This window comes from Pangasianodon hypophthalmus, chromosome 3 (assembly GCF_027358585.1).
Source record: "Pangasianodon hypophthalmus isolate fPanHyp1 chromosome 3, fPanHyp1.pri, whole genome shotgun sequence".
In the NCBI taxonomy this organism is placed as follows: domain Eukaryota; kingdom Metazoa; phylum Chordata; class Actinopteri; order Siluriformes; family Pangasiidae; genus Pangasianodon; species Pangasianodon hypophthalmus.
The window spans coordinates 21,386,817-21,401,109 of NC_069712.1; the positions used below are offsets into that span (position 1 = coordinate 21,386,817).

The 14,293-nt window shown below is 40.0% G+C and overlaps 1 protein-coding gene across 1 annotated transcript in view; it reads left to right on the plus strand.

Moving 5' to 3' along the window:
• Positions 1-81: 81 nt before the first annotated feature.
• camkmt (calmodulin-lysine N-methyltransferase) overlaps positions 82-14,293 on the plus strand; it is a 93,263-nt gene continuing 79,051 nt past the window's right edge. The window contains exons 1-3 of the mRNA XM_026936906.3: positions 82-410; positions 589-767; positions 881-945. Of these exons, the coding sequence (XP_026792707.1) occupies positions 267-410; positions 589-767; positions 881-945 (388 nt within the window). The 5' untranslated portion in view covers positions 82-266. The remainder of the gene's footprint in view (positions 411-588; positions 768-880; positions 946-14,293) is intronic.

A 14,293-nucleotide genomic window follows, 5' to 3' on the forward strand; every position in this document is an offset into this window, starting at 1 on the left:
TGAACTGCGACTATAGGTAAACTGCGCTCGATGAGTTCGGTAATGGATTGGATTTCCTTGACAGCTACAACGACAGGAAGTATGCGGAAGTAGCGCGCTTCATGGGCTGGCTACGGGGTGCCTTGGTTACCGGCAAATTGTGACAGTTTATTTATAACTCATTGTGTGTGTTTTTGTACAATATAAGCAGTTGTAAACGATAATATTAGTGCAGTTAGGGTATTCACTCTACAGACACTGTATTTTATTGGGTATTTAAGTGAGAAATGGAGTCAAAGCCAACAGGTAGCCCGGGAATGACAGAATTCAAAGATGCTCCATTGCCGGAAATGCATGTAAACAAGCACCAGGCTCCGGATTCACACTGTGGCACGGACGCAGCTCGCGCCAGGTGGACAATTCTCCGACAGGTGACACCTTCTAGTTTATTATCATACAGGATCATATTGTAATCGGATTGCACTATGTAACTAGCATCTTTATAGAATAATTATCCTATACACTGCGTTCAGTGTCTCTTGGTTGTGACTGTATAAGTGCACTATCTATTTATCTATCTATACATCCTCAATTTCTCTTTTTTTCCAGGTATTGAGACAGAAGCAGCTCGATAGTATCAAGGTTCAGCCAGTATCAGTTCGCAGGTTCTCCTCCTTCAACCTGTTCTCCAGGACAGAGGTTCCCTCACTGGAGAGCGATGGCCCATCTGATGGCCGGTGGATTGAGTACAGAAGTGCCTGCTTTCCCCAGTACAGTGCCTTAATCAGGTTGGTATGACATGAATGGTCTTTACAGCGTAGACCACTTATACATATTGTTTTACATTCTCACATTTCTGCATCACTGATTCTTTTACATTGGTAAACTTTACATTCCTTAGAGACAGCCATGGGCCGATTAAAATGGAGGAGGTGCTCAGCAGCTTTGACAACACCGGAAACGTCTGTGAGTAACCATCTCTATATGATATGTGGGAATTTTGAACACATTTGGAAACTTCTTTACACACGCATCAACGGTCCAATCAGAATCACAACCAGAATGTCTTTATTTTGCCAAGTATGAGGGACACATATGAGGAATTTGTCTTGGTGAGCACATACATGTATGACATGTGTGTAACATACCAAACAGACCAAATATTAACGAAAACAGACATTTACCTAAGGGAAGTTTAAATAAAAATAGAATAATACAATAAAGATTAGATATAAAGAAGCGATTGTGAGATCAATAGATGAAAATGTGAAAATATATACATGTAGGGATCAGGAATAGAATAACTACTGTTTAGAGTATGCTGCAGAATGAGATGAACATTGTACTGTTGTGCAGGGATGCACTGTGCTGCATTGAACATGTCTTTTCCTGTATTGACACGAAATAATTTGTAGCAAAGTGGAATAATTTGTGTCCTGGACATTTGAGTGTGTAGCTGGTATTAGTTGACAAACAGATGGCTTGGGTTCTGCTTCAAGCTGCAGATCTCTAAGGAGCCACTGGCAGGCACAATTGCGCAATTAGTGACATCTAATTTACTCTGTCAGTGAGGGGGAATAAGAGCAGAATGTGATGCTGGATTTAGTGAAACTGTCAATTATACAATTAGTCAAGCAGGATTTGTGATCTGTGTGTGGCACCCATACTATTCCAGCTATGTCTTAATTTCTATATAGCATTATTAAAAGCGATATGATGCTTAACACATTGTATATGAATATGTTTGTCTCTCTGTTAGAGCATTTTTCCAAAAAGAAATTTCTCTGTCCAAATTTTACTCAGTAGTGTAATCGTGCTGTGAGTTACTAATAAACCTTTATGCATATCAGCCTCTCATATTTAATTAAACATAATGAAATCTTCCTGAAATTAATCAGTTGGAATTAAAACATCAACATCCACAATGGTATTTGTGTCATGTTTTTAGGAGTTTTTTTAGGCAGAAATACAGTTTGTTTGTTATTTTAGTTCAACATTAGATCTCTGTCTTGGAAATTAGAAGTGGTGATGAGACAGGCTTAATCCTCTCTCTTTGTCTCTCACTTTCTATTTCTCATTTTTCTCTCCTCTCTATTTTAAAACAAATATAAACCACTACAAAATATATGACTCAACATAGTTTTCTGTGTTCTGTTAAAAGAAAGACGCTATCAGTTATTTAGTTCATTGACTCCCTTTGCTGTCTCTATAACAAGCTTGTTCTCTTGTTGGGTTAATAAGAGCTGGCAGCATCACCCCTTTTTTTGGCCCTCTGCCCCTCTTTGAGGCAGGGTCATCCCTCTTTCTTTCAAACGGTCCTCTCAGCCACCCCTAATTGATCTCACGCCTTGGTAGGTCCAAACATCTCCCCCATGTTCTTCTCGGCTCAGCTGGCCTGGTGCATTGTTAGTAAAGAAGGGGGATGCCCATCTATTACTTATCCTCCATCCCCAATCCCTGCCTAAAGACCTGACTAGCCCTGAAGTCTCTGTGTCTTGTGAGGGACTGGATGCTGGATTAGCTGTACAAATGTGTGGATTTGTGAGATCTGCCTCATCAGGACTGTGAGGAGCTGACCATGCTGTTGCTTTCAGTGCTCTTGTTTCCAGCAGGGCTCTAGAGGGACACAACAGAACATGCTGGATGGACCTGAAGAGCTATGGAGAGGCTTTTTGCTCCACCATATGGACGTAGATGGCAGATTTGGCACCTCGGTCATATATGTATATTTTGTAGAATGAAGTTGTATCCCGTGCTTTGGTTATAAATGAACATATTATACTGGATACTTTCAAGCTTTTCTAATTACTCTCACTCCCCCCACTGGTATACCTCAGTGTGTGTCTGGGTCATGTCAGGGGTCATGACTTGCTGTGTTTGAGTGAGGTGTTAAGGAGACTCTCCACTGAAGTGTTCTGAAGCAGATCACATGACAAGAGGCTGCGCTGGATGTTAAGCTGACTCTTATGCCTTGTTTATGCTACATTAGAAGTGTTTCTGAAAATGACCCATAACAAACTTCTGAATTCCTGGAATGTTAATGGTGTTTCAGAACAATAGAAGGATCTCAATTTGTAAGCTGTCAATCAAACAAGAGGTGGGGGAGGTAGTATACAGCAAGTAGTAATAAGTGAAAGTGCAGATTTTGTTGCTGTTGTTGTTGTGGACAACACTGGAGCTTCTCATTTCTTTAACTGTACCTCGTCATTTTCATTCCTTGCTCCTTAGCTATAACCTCTGAGGATGCAAATAAAGGAAACAAGCTATATGAAATTTTACTATGGTTTCTGTTATGTGCATTTTGCACATATCAGTGATGTCATCTTATTTAATGAATATGATTAATTTTGTATTAGTGCTTCTTATTATCGTATAATTTATTGGAATTAGCTTTTTGGGAGAGGTGGGGAATTTATGACATATGCTAATGTCAGGCACTACAACTGTGTATTCCTGATTTAGGAGCTTCCTGTTTCCTCTCTGCTCGATTACTCTCAGTTCATTTAGAGAAGTGATGCGTCCTTAAATATGGTTGATGTCGATCGATTTCCGGGTCACAGGCTGAAGGACATACGATTGAGGAGACAAGGAGGCATCAATTAGAGCAAGTCATCTCCTCAAACGTGTTGAAGGTCCGCCTCCTCCTTCATATGCCACTCCTGGCCCATCACTCCGGATACAGATATGGATCTGTTCATGCTCTGCAGATTGTATCACCTTCACTTCAGCATCAGTTCACACAAATGTCACACCTCAAAGATGCTCATCTTTATTCCAGGAACCAGAATAAAAACACCACACACAGTTTGAGACAAGCATGCATTCACACATGTCTATTAAATCTGCATCTGTGCACAACTGATTGAGTGAGATAAGGTATAGGCTCACACTCTTAGAAAAAAAAAAACATACAAAAAAATACCTTTCAGAGTACAAAGCCCTGTCAGTGGGTATGTCTTTTGTTTCTTTAATTAAATAATCTAGACATGACCTGTCTACCTGCAAAGCTCAATTAAGGTAGATAATTGGTCCTTAAAGACCAGTGTTGTACCACTGAGAATAAATTTATATTGTTCATACATTTGGGAACAACAACACACCTGTACAGTACCTATTTCTCCTGACAGTGTGCTTAGACTTTTGTAGAGGTAACTTTGTGTATGATTTTGCACATTATTAGTAGTTTCTTATTAGTTCTACACTGCCTGGCCAAAAAAAGGGTCACTGTTTGGGTTTAAATAAGCAAATACTTAAGAGCCTATGATTGGATCATTACTGCAATGATTAATATGTTTCAGTTGGCAACAATTCTTTTAACCTTAACTGATACAGTGTGTAGCTTCTCATTTCTTAAACAACCATGGCAGATTACGTATCCTGTGGTCGTGGAAAAGATGTTACTGAAAGGGAAAATTGTTGGCCTGCATTAAGCAAAGAAAACTACTAAGGAGATTGCTGAAATCACTGGAACTGGGTTATGAAATGTCCAGTGCATTATTAAAGCCTGGAAGGATATTGGTGAACCGTCAACTTTACAGCAGAAATGTGGTCGGAAAAAAAATCTTGAATGATCGTGATCGGAGATCTTTAAAACGCTTGGTGATGTCACATCGTAAAAAAATCGACAGGAGAACTCACAGCTATGTTTAATAGTGAAAGTAAGAGCATTTCCACACGCACAATGTGATGAGAACTTACAGGATTGGGATTAAACAGCTGTGTGGCCACAAGAAAGCCATTTGTTAGTGAGACTAATTGGAAAAAATGACTAGAGTTTGAAAGGGAGCATAAAGACTGGACCGTGGAGCAATGGAAAAAGGTCATGTGGTCTGATAAAATCAGATTTACCCTATTCCAAAGCAATGGGCGTGTCAGGGTAAGAAGGGAAATGCATGACGTGATTCACCCGTCATGTATAGTGCCTACTGTACAAGCCTCTGGAGGCAGTGTTATGATCTGGGGTTGCATCAGCTGGTCAGGTCGAGGCTCAGCCTCATTGTGTGGCAATAAAATGAAGTCAGCTGAGCACCTGAATGTACTGAATGACCAGGTTATACCGTAAATGGATTTTTTTCCTTGTCTGACATATTCAGCTATGCACAGGCATATTCCAGGATGAAAATGCTAAGATTCATCAAGCTTAAATTGTGAAAGAGTCGTTCAGGGAGCATGAGGAATCATTTTCACACATGAATTGGCCACCACAGAGTCCTGACCTTAACCCCATTGAAAATCTTGGGGATGTGCTGGAGAAGACTTTACGGAGTGGTTAGACTCTCCTGTCCTCAATGCAAGATCTCAGCCAAAAATGAATGCAACTCTGGATGGAAATAAATGTTGTGAAGTTGCATAAGGTTGTTGAAACAATGCCAGGACAAACGCATGCCGTAATCAAAGCTAAATGCAGTGCAACAAAATATTAGATTGTGCGACTTTATTTTGGCCAAACAGTATATTATCCTTCTTATACCCTAAAGCTCGATTTTCAGTGTCTTATTGTTGGACTGAAGTAGATCCAACCTCCTCAATCTGGCTGTAACATTACGAGAAAAAAAAAAGGGGGGGGGGGGGGGAGGGGGGTTGGCAACTAGCTGAATAGCATTCTTCTAAGCTAATCATAGCTAATTGTTTGACCTGTTTTTGACCTTCCTGACCTTTCTGAGATGCTTTTCTCCTCACCATGGTTGTAAAGAGTGGATAATTTAACTTACTGTAGCCTGCCTGTCAGCTGTAACCTGTCTAGCCACTCTCCTCTCACCTCTCTAATCAACATCCTGAGATTTCTATCAATTTGGGAATGTGATGGGTTAAGACACTCTGACTGGGCCACTCAAGGATGTCAATTTTCTTCATTTTAAACCACTCCAGTGTTGCTTTGGCATTGTGATTTTGGGTCAAAAGTCATACTTCCTTACCAATTTAAGCTTTCTGGCAGAGGGGAATTGATTTTTATGCAAGATTTCTCTGTAATGGGGACCAGTCATTTCCCATCAGTTCTACCTAGATTGCCAGTCCCTGCTGCCGAAAAGCATCCCCATAACATGATGCTACCACCACCATATTTTACAGTGAGGATGGAGTTACCTAGCTCATGTGCCTAGAATTACGTTACACATGCTGCGTATACTTTTTCCAATTTTTCCAATTTTTTCTATTTAGACCGCAAGACCTTCATTGGGGAGTCTTCCAAGGGACCCTTTTCCTTCAATGCCTGCACATCTTCGCTTTTGGTCTAAGGCCTTGGGTATTGTTGATCCATGAACCTTGCCTTCAGTCCCTGTTACTGATATCTGTAAATCAGTTGGAGTGACAGTTAGTGCCACAGTAGCCATTCTGACAAACCCCCTTCTAGCTGGTTGGCTCAGTTTATAGGGGTGACCTGATCTAGACAGCATGGCTGTAGTTTAATATTTTTTCCACTTTTTTTTATTTTTTTTTTTTTTTATGATGAACTGATATGAGCTCTAAGCTCTGTGCTATGTTCAGTGCATTTGAGATGTATCATTCTACCGATCTGTGCTTCCTTGTGATTAGTTCCCTGATGTCTTTTGAATGGTCCTTTGACTTTTTGATTTGTTCTCTAGACAGTCTCCACCATACTGATAAAATAGTGTGAGCTGACAAGGTAATGTGCCAAATGGGATTGAAGCCAGTCTTACAATTGTAAGGGGTATGAATACTTTAAATCTAACTCTCTCTCTCTCTCTCTCTCTCTCTATATATATATATATATATATATATATATAATTTTTTTTTCATTTTAGTAAATTGTTGAAAGGCTTTGGCTTTTTTCTGTTGCTTTGACATTATGCACACTCTTTCATAAATGGGGAAAAAAAGTACTATATTTGAAATGTGCAATCTGAGAAAACGAAGTGTAAAATTAGTTTAGGGGATGCTGAATGCTTTTTCAAAGCACAGAATAAAAAAAATAATATACACAGTGCATTGTGTGAGTAATCGAAATGCTCTCATGTGCATGTGATAGTGGAGTTCTGGTTCTAAGTGAGCCACCTATACCTACAGTGTTAGGATGATTCAGTGCTCTAGTAGATATTCCTTAGCAACTGACAAGTTATGATGGTTTGGGTTACTGACAGAAAGATGTGTTGAATGCTTTTTATACCATAGCACTGTTAAAATCTTGAATCTTATTGGTCAGAATATTACAGATGACTGTAATTCAAATCACAGGTTCATACTGTCATACTAAAACGTTATAATTTCTATAGTACAGCACATAGACTTGTATGGCGGAGCATTTGTTATGTTACATAACATTTGTATAACAGTGTATAATTGTTGCTGTGGTGAAGATTTCAATAAATGTTAAAGGAGATTTAACATTTATTTAATATTTATGGAAAGAGTCTCAGAGCTTTGTAATAATCAGAGATAAAGCTGTAATTTAAGTTTTTCCGACATGGGAATGTCTTCAAGATAGAGGAGTTTGCGCTTTGTGGTTTCTCAGTAACAAGCTGCATCTTTTCTGTCTTATTTATTTGAAGGGAATGACTGTTTATAGCTGCTATAACATAAGCGTTAACAGGAACTAACTTCCACAGCATCACATGAAACTATAAGTGAAAATGTTATTCTTTTAATAAATAAAATGTTATTCGTTTAATAAATAAAAAAATTGTTCATTGGCAAATTGCTGTGATTATAAACAGAGGATGGGCTTCAGGATGCGCTGTTATAGGAAAATAATCAACTTCAGGGTCCATTTTGCGTCAGGCTGCATACCACACTACCCCGTCGTTGATTATTTTCCTGTAAAAGCACACCCTGTCATATTTTATATCTTACATTAGGGCTGCACAATATATCAAAATTATCAAAATATTGCAAGGGCTTGCGATAACTGGATGATTTTAATACTTAAAAAAGTTATGAAAAGTCAAAAGAATGCTTTCTTTTCCTCAAAAGAACATGAAACGTATTTTGGATATGCCATTTTCAGTTTTTAAATATATAAATATATATAAATATAATTTAAATTGATACACTTATAGAATTATCATACCACATATTGCATTATTTAACCAGTTATTGAATATTGCATATTGCATATTGGGCTATTTTTGGATATATGTGTGTCACGGTGCATACACATGAGTGTAGCGGTTACTCTTTAGGTTGGTAAGCACCCTTTACTCCAAGCAGGTTCCGGCACCCTGATGGCCCCCCAAAAATCACTTGTATGGTCTAAGGGCAAAAGAGCAGTGGCACCGTTAGTAACTTTTCTCATTTGTACATGTGTGTGTGTTTTTGTTTGGGAGGTACAGGCATGTGTGTGTCTTCTGTGGTCTCATACTTGTCTTCTTTACTCTATTTGCAAAATTATGCAGATAATTGCTTATTGTGGAAAAATAGCTGTCTGTTGAGGTTGGTCAGTCCACTGGAGCTTCAGAGTCTGCTGTTCTGACTGTCTGACTCTTCTGTTAACAATTAATTAGCATTCTTATCCTTTACAGATTAGTTGTTGACTCGCTCACCAGACTTTCACATATAAACTGCATTGTGGTCAAAGGGTTTATGGTCCAAATGCAATGAACCTTGTTTAGTTTTAAGCAGTGAGAGTGGATCAAATGAGTCAACCATTCTAGAGTTGCAAAGGTGAAGGGTCATTGCTATTTACGGTATGAATCCAGCCCAAGAATACAGTCGAATATTCGAGGGTTAAGGGCTTTGCTCTGAGGCAGTGCTAAGATTTGAACCTACAACCTTCCAGTGTCTGGCACAGAACCTTAATCACTGAGCTACCATTTATATTACAGTGACTTTTGCAAGTTAATATGGGCATATTATATGAAGGATTTGTCCACTGGCTTTATAAAGTGAACAAAAGGTGAACCACAATTACCAGCTATGGCACTGCTGCAATGGTGATGAGAGATTTTTAGGGAAATGAAATAACAAAATGAGACTTTACAGAGGCATTGTGTGTGACTCTAATGCCCTGGTAATTACAGATATACAGGTCACACTCTGTCCTCTATCACAAAGATCCCTTCTAGTCAGGAATTAGAGAGAGACAGAGCAAGGGCTGGAGAAGGTGGGGAGGAAATATTGGCCTGAAATATGGGCCTGGTGATTACTGAATTTTACTGCTTCCCCCTATTTTCTCCTCTTTTGTAGATTTCATCCAGCCCTCTTTACCTTTGCATGAGGATTTGTGTCACTGTGTCAAATGTTGCCACTTTAAGAAAAGGACCTTCTAAAGGTTACAAAATACACACACACACAAACACACACACACACACACATACTATATATATGTATGTATCTATATATATATATGCTAATGTTCACATCAAACATCAGAATGGGGAAAAAATGTGATCTCTGTGACGTGGCATGGTTGTTGATGCCAGATGCAATCGAACTTGCAATCTCTGGATAATAAGGTGAATGCTTTTTTTTACTCAACAAATGTGTAACTGTTTTATTGTATATATCATTATCACAAATTATAGTCATTGGAAACTTGAGAAAAAGTTACTGTACAAGGAAATACAAAACAATTATTCACAAAAATGGAATATTCTATTAAAAAATATTCTGCATCATGCTTGACTCTACTGTGCAAAGTAACGTTTGACAGGGAAGAAGAAAATAGTACATCTACAATTTTGCAATATTTTAGGCCATATTGTAGAAATCCTTTTTTAGTTCAGGCTCTGTGTATCTACATAATCTTTGGACATATTGATCTTGACCTCTTTACTTAGATGTTTGACAGCTCTTTCCTGCCTTGAATCCTCAGTGCAGTTAGTGGTGGTGGAAAAACTTTGAACTGTTCCTCAGGTGAAATTCAAAGTCAGCCTTGAATCACCCTAATTGAAAACTAGATTAGCACATTGACAGGGAAGTGATGTCCTACAATGGTTTTAAAGGGCAAGTGTATGTGCCTTGAGGCCTGTGTGTGTGAGTGTGTGTGTGTGTATGTGTGTGTATGTGTGTGTATGTGTGTGTGTGTGTGTGTGTGTTTGTTTCTGTGTTTCCATTAGAGGAATAAGTGATTAACACTCTGTAGTTAATTTGTCTCTCGTTGCTCTGCATCCATCAGAGTGTATCTCAGTGCCACCCTATTGGTGGGCAAACACCGCCACCCCCACCCCCACCCTGCCACCCCAGTAGCTAGCTGCCTGGCAACCATGCAAGTTCGCCTGCAGCCTTAATGTAGTTGATGATGTTTTAAAACAAATAGATCATTTATCTGATTAGTGTCTTGGTGGAGAATGAAGCTTGTAAATGGCTACCTCTCACTTAGAGATTGGGCAGCACTCCAAAAACCTGACACTGGGGAGGGGTGTGCATGTGTGTGTTTGTGTTTGTGTGTGTGTGTGTGTATATGAATGATAGAGATTGTTGGGTAGTTGTTTGCCAAGCATTCTGTGAATACTGTCTCACTTTTGAGTGCATGAGTGCGCAGATGAATAAACCTCCGCAGCCACTGTGTGTTTTTGTGAAGTAATTAGCACACATCATGGTTAGTGATGGTGTGTTGCCTTGCGAGGTGTCAGGGTGGTTGTACACGGCACTTAGAATGGGCTAGAAAATCAGTAACAATCAGTTAACACCATATAGCCTGCAGACAAAAGATAATAATCTCAAACGCTAAGAGAATGAGTCTGCTATCACCTACTGAAAAAAACTGAATTGCTACTTTACCCCCTACTGAAGAAATCATTGCCTCGGTCAGGTGTGTTTATCTGATCGAGCTCTGGGAAGAGTTGGTGTGTTAGTGTGTTGTGGCGCTGATTTAGGCCCACCTGCGTCCTCAATTTAAATCCTTTGCTTAACTAATAAAACACAGCCAGGATGTGGAATAGAACAAATGGCAGTGGTGGAGTATGAAAGGTTGTATCTGATATTTTTCAAGCTGATTCTGCTGGAGAATGTAAGCATATATTATTTTATTCTTTTATATTATATATTTTGTCCTGGGTGATGGAGATGATGGTAAATGTGTTAGTCTTCATGTCTTTTACTTATGGTGTCAGGCTCTTTCCATCTCTCACCACTAATGACTTCTTTAAGCCCTTGAAGTCTTAGCTTATTATTCAGATATTCATTTTATGGTGCTTTGCATATGTATTCGCCCCCCTAGAATTTTTCCACATTTTGTAGTGTTATAACCTGGAACTGGAATAGATACAAAATAGCCCATAATATAAAAAAGTTGCTGTTCTTTCGGGTGGTCCCGTTAGGTTTCACCACAATGTTTGATTTAGCACAGGTTTTACGCCGAATGCCCTTCTTGACGCAACCCTCCCATTTTGTCCGAGCTTGGGACCGGCACTGGAAGTACACGCTTCCCGGCCCGGGAATTGAACCCGGCTCAGTTAAAATTGTAAACATTGTGATTGCAAAAGTAATCACCCCTGTTGCTGTGAATCTCCTAAATTAGTTCTGGTGCAACAAGTTGCCATCAAAAGGCAATATGTAGATTTTTGCTCCTATTTCAATATTATGGGCTATGTATTTTGTGCAGATTCATGACATATAATACCAATTAAAACCAGTTCCAAGTTGGAACACTATAAAATGTGGAAAAGTTCCAGTGTGATTCAAGGCACTATATTCACTAACTACAATACATTATTCACTAGCTATACTGAAACTAGGTTTATAGGGTTTAAATGATTGTGATTTGTGAAATATTAGGTCAGTTCTTTGGTTTGAAAATCTTGACATTTAGTTGTTATATTGCTTCTTTTCACTGACCTCATACATCTTTGTTGTTTTGCTTTTCTCTCTCGACTCACTTTGAGGCTAGTAACTATTTTCACTGCTCTGTAAGGTCATAGCAGGTTGTCTGACTAGTGCTGAATCACCCCGTGTCTTCGATACAGCTGATCTAAGGGGTCCTGAGTCCCCCTCCAACCGCCACAATTCTCCCTCCCCTCAGTGGGCCGAAGCCCAGCCTTTGTGTTTGGCTATCCATCCCGAAAGCCGGGGGCCTGCTCGACTCCTGGGGAGAGCTGCCTGAGAGAAAAGGAGCGAAGAAAAGGAGAGAAGTAATTACGTCCAGTCATTGAGTTCTGAAGATCCCCCTCCCTCACACAGAAACCAGCACCACTGCCACCCACCCCACCCAAGTTCATTAGAGAGGCCCTGATCCGGTGACAAAACGGCAGACATTTAGAGCGAAAAGGAGTAGGAATGTTTGGGAGGAATATGACACCTCTGCATCTATGGAGAAGAAGTGCCAGATTAAGGAGCTGGGTTGTGTGTGTGGGTGGGGGGTGGAGAAAAGAGAAGAGCTGATTGCTAGCCTAGGCCTTTTGTCTGCGCTTTTTGGACCACAAGTTGCTTCACATCGCTGCCTTTTCAGGACAGGAAGGAGCCCCTCGTGCTCTTGTTTTTTTTTTTTTTTTGTCCTGAACCTTCTGTCTTTTTTCCCCTCTAACACCTATGATTCTCTCTAGCCATTGTAGTCACGTCTTTAGGCTCATCTTTCCATCCTCTGATAGAGTCATCTGACAAGTCTTAAGTCAAAAGAGAGCCAACAGAGGGCTGACTTTAAGAAAATTGCTCCTCTGTTGCAACAGCGTAATCATGTATTGGCAACTAGCCATCACTCTTATGAGTGCAGACGAGTGTGAAAGGTCCAGGGCATTTTAGTCTGACCGCAGCAGCTCTCTCTATCTGCGCCGTCACCCGTAGAGCAGGCAGCCTTAAGCCAAGCGGCCCTCCTTTTTTCCACCAGGTTGGTTCCTTTCTCATTGTCTTGCCAGAGCCGTGATGGGAAGTAATCTGCTGCAATAAGGAGAAGTCATTTATTAGTCCCAGCCCAGGGGTTCATGCTTCACAAATTGTATTGAGTAGAAATGACCCAATCAGAGAAGAGCAAAAGGGGAGGGCTTTTTTTTCTTTTTATGCATGGGGGTGGGATGGAAAGGAGGGGTGTTCCTGGTGCTTTCTCCAGCTCCTCTCCATCCATCCGGCCCAGAGGATTATGGGGGATTGATGTGTTGCTGGTCCAGTGGCCAGATGATGCCTTGCCTTCCCACTGAGCTTTTTAAGTGCATGTGTGTGTCTGAAAAGGTAAGCCTCAGACAGGGCGTTACTTGAGTCTGAATGTGTGTAGTAAATGTACTGTAGGTTTGTGTGGGTCTTTGTGTGTGTGTGTGTGTGTGTGCGTGAGTGTGTGTGTGTGAGTGTGTGCTCAAGTTTTAGGCATGTGTTACATTTTCAGATACTGGACCTAAACAATAGGAAACAAACAAACTATTGTTTTATTCCAACCACTATGTTCCTGAAAGTGTGGCAGTCAAAAAGCTGCCAACGCTCAACGCCCATCAACCCTCATCTCTTCCACACACACACACACACACACACACACACACACACACACATTGTCAAAATCTCATACCGCACAAACATGTAAACACACACAGTGCTCCTCGTGAATGCACACTCCCACATTCTCCCAAAACAATACCGATGATGCTTTTCTGCTGCGTTGCCAAGTGGCTTTTTACAACTATTGCACAATGGAGAAGCTAATTACTGTAGATTTGGAGAGCTGGTTAATTGATCATGTTAGCGTCCTAATTGCATCTCTTTTACCTGAGGCCTCTGAAAGACCACCCATACCTCACACACAACCTCTGTGCTTTGAGTGAAAAAATGCATTATTTTTATTCATTGTTCAAGGCATGTAGTTTGTTCTGTTTTTTTTTTATGTTTGGGGCTACCTCTAACTATATCTTAGCTATATTTGAAGCTATATTTATAACTAAATCTTGTGACTCTCTGAGCGTGTTGTGGAGAATAATATGCTGTGATGTGTGAGAGAGAGGTTAAGGCTGGTTTATGGATTGAGTTAACATTTGTCCAGTTGGGGGTGCTCTCATACTTTCTAAAGCTGCTATGATGTGTACTATTTATTGTGTACTACTGTTATCCTTTCACTGGCCACTACAACTACTCCAAACATAACGGGATGTCTCGGTTCACGCACACTGTTTTTATTTCAAAATGCATTTGTATTCAGTGAGACTTTTAAAATGCAAGAGTAGCTGTTTTAATCGTCATTAACGGTACCATCTTAAGTTTTGAGAAGGGAAATTCAGCCAAACATGTGAACTTCCTGTAGATGACCAATCAGAAGTAGCCAAACACTAAAACAAGTGTGTTGTGTATATGAAAATGCGAGCACAACTATTACGTACTTAGCACAGGGAGTCAAGAGTGGTGGCACTTTTTCAGTTCTGTGCAAATTCAGCATATGATCAACTGTTTTATTAACTTTTAGATAACATCTAGTTTATTTGGATGCTCCTGTGACCTCTTATGCTGT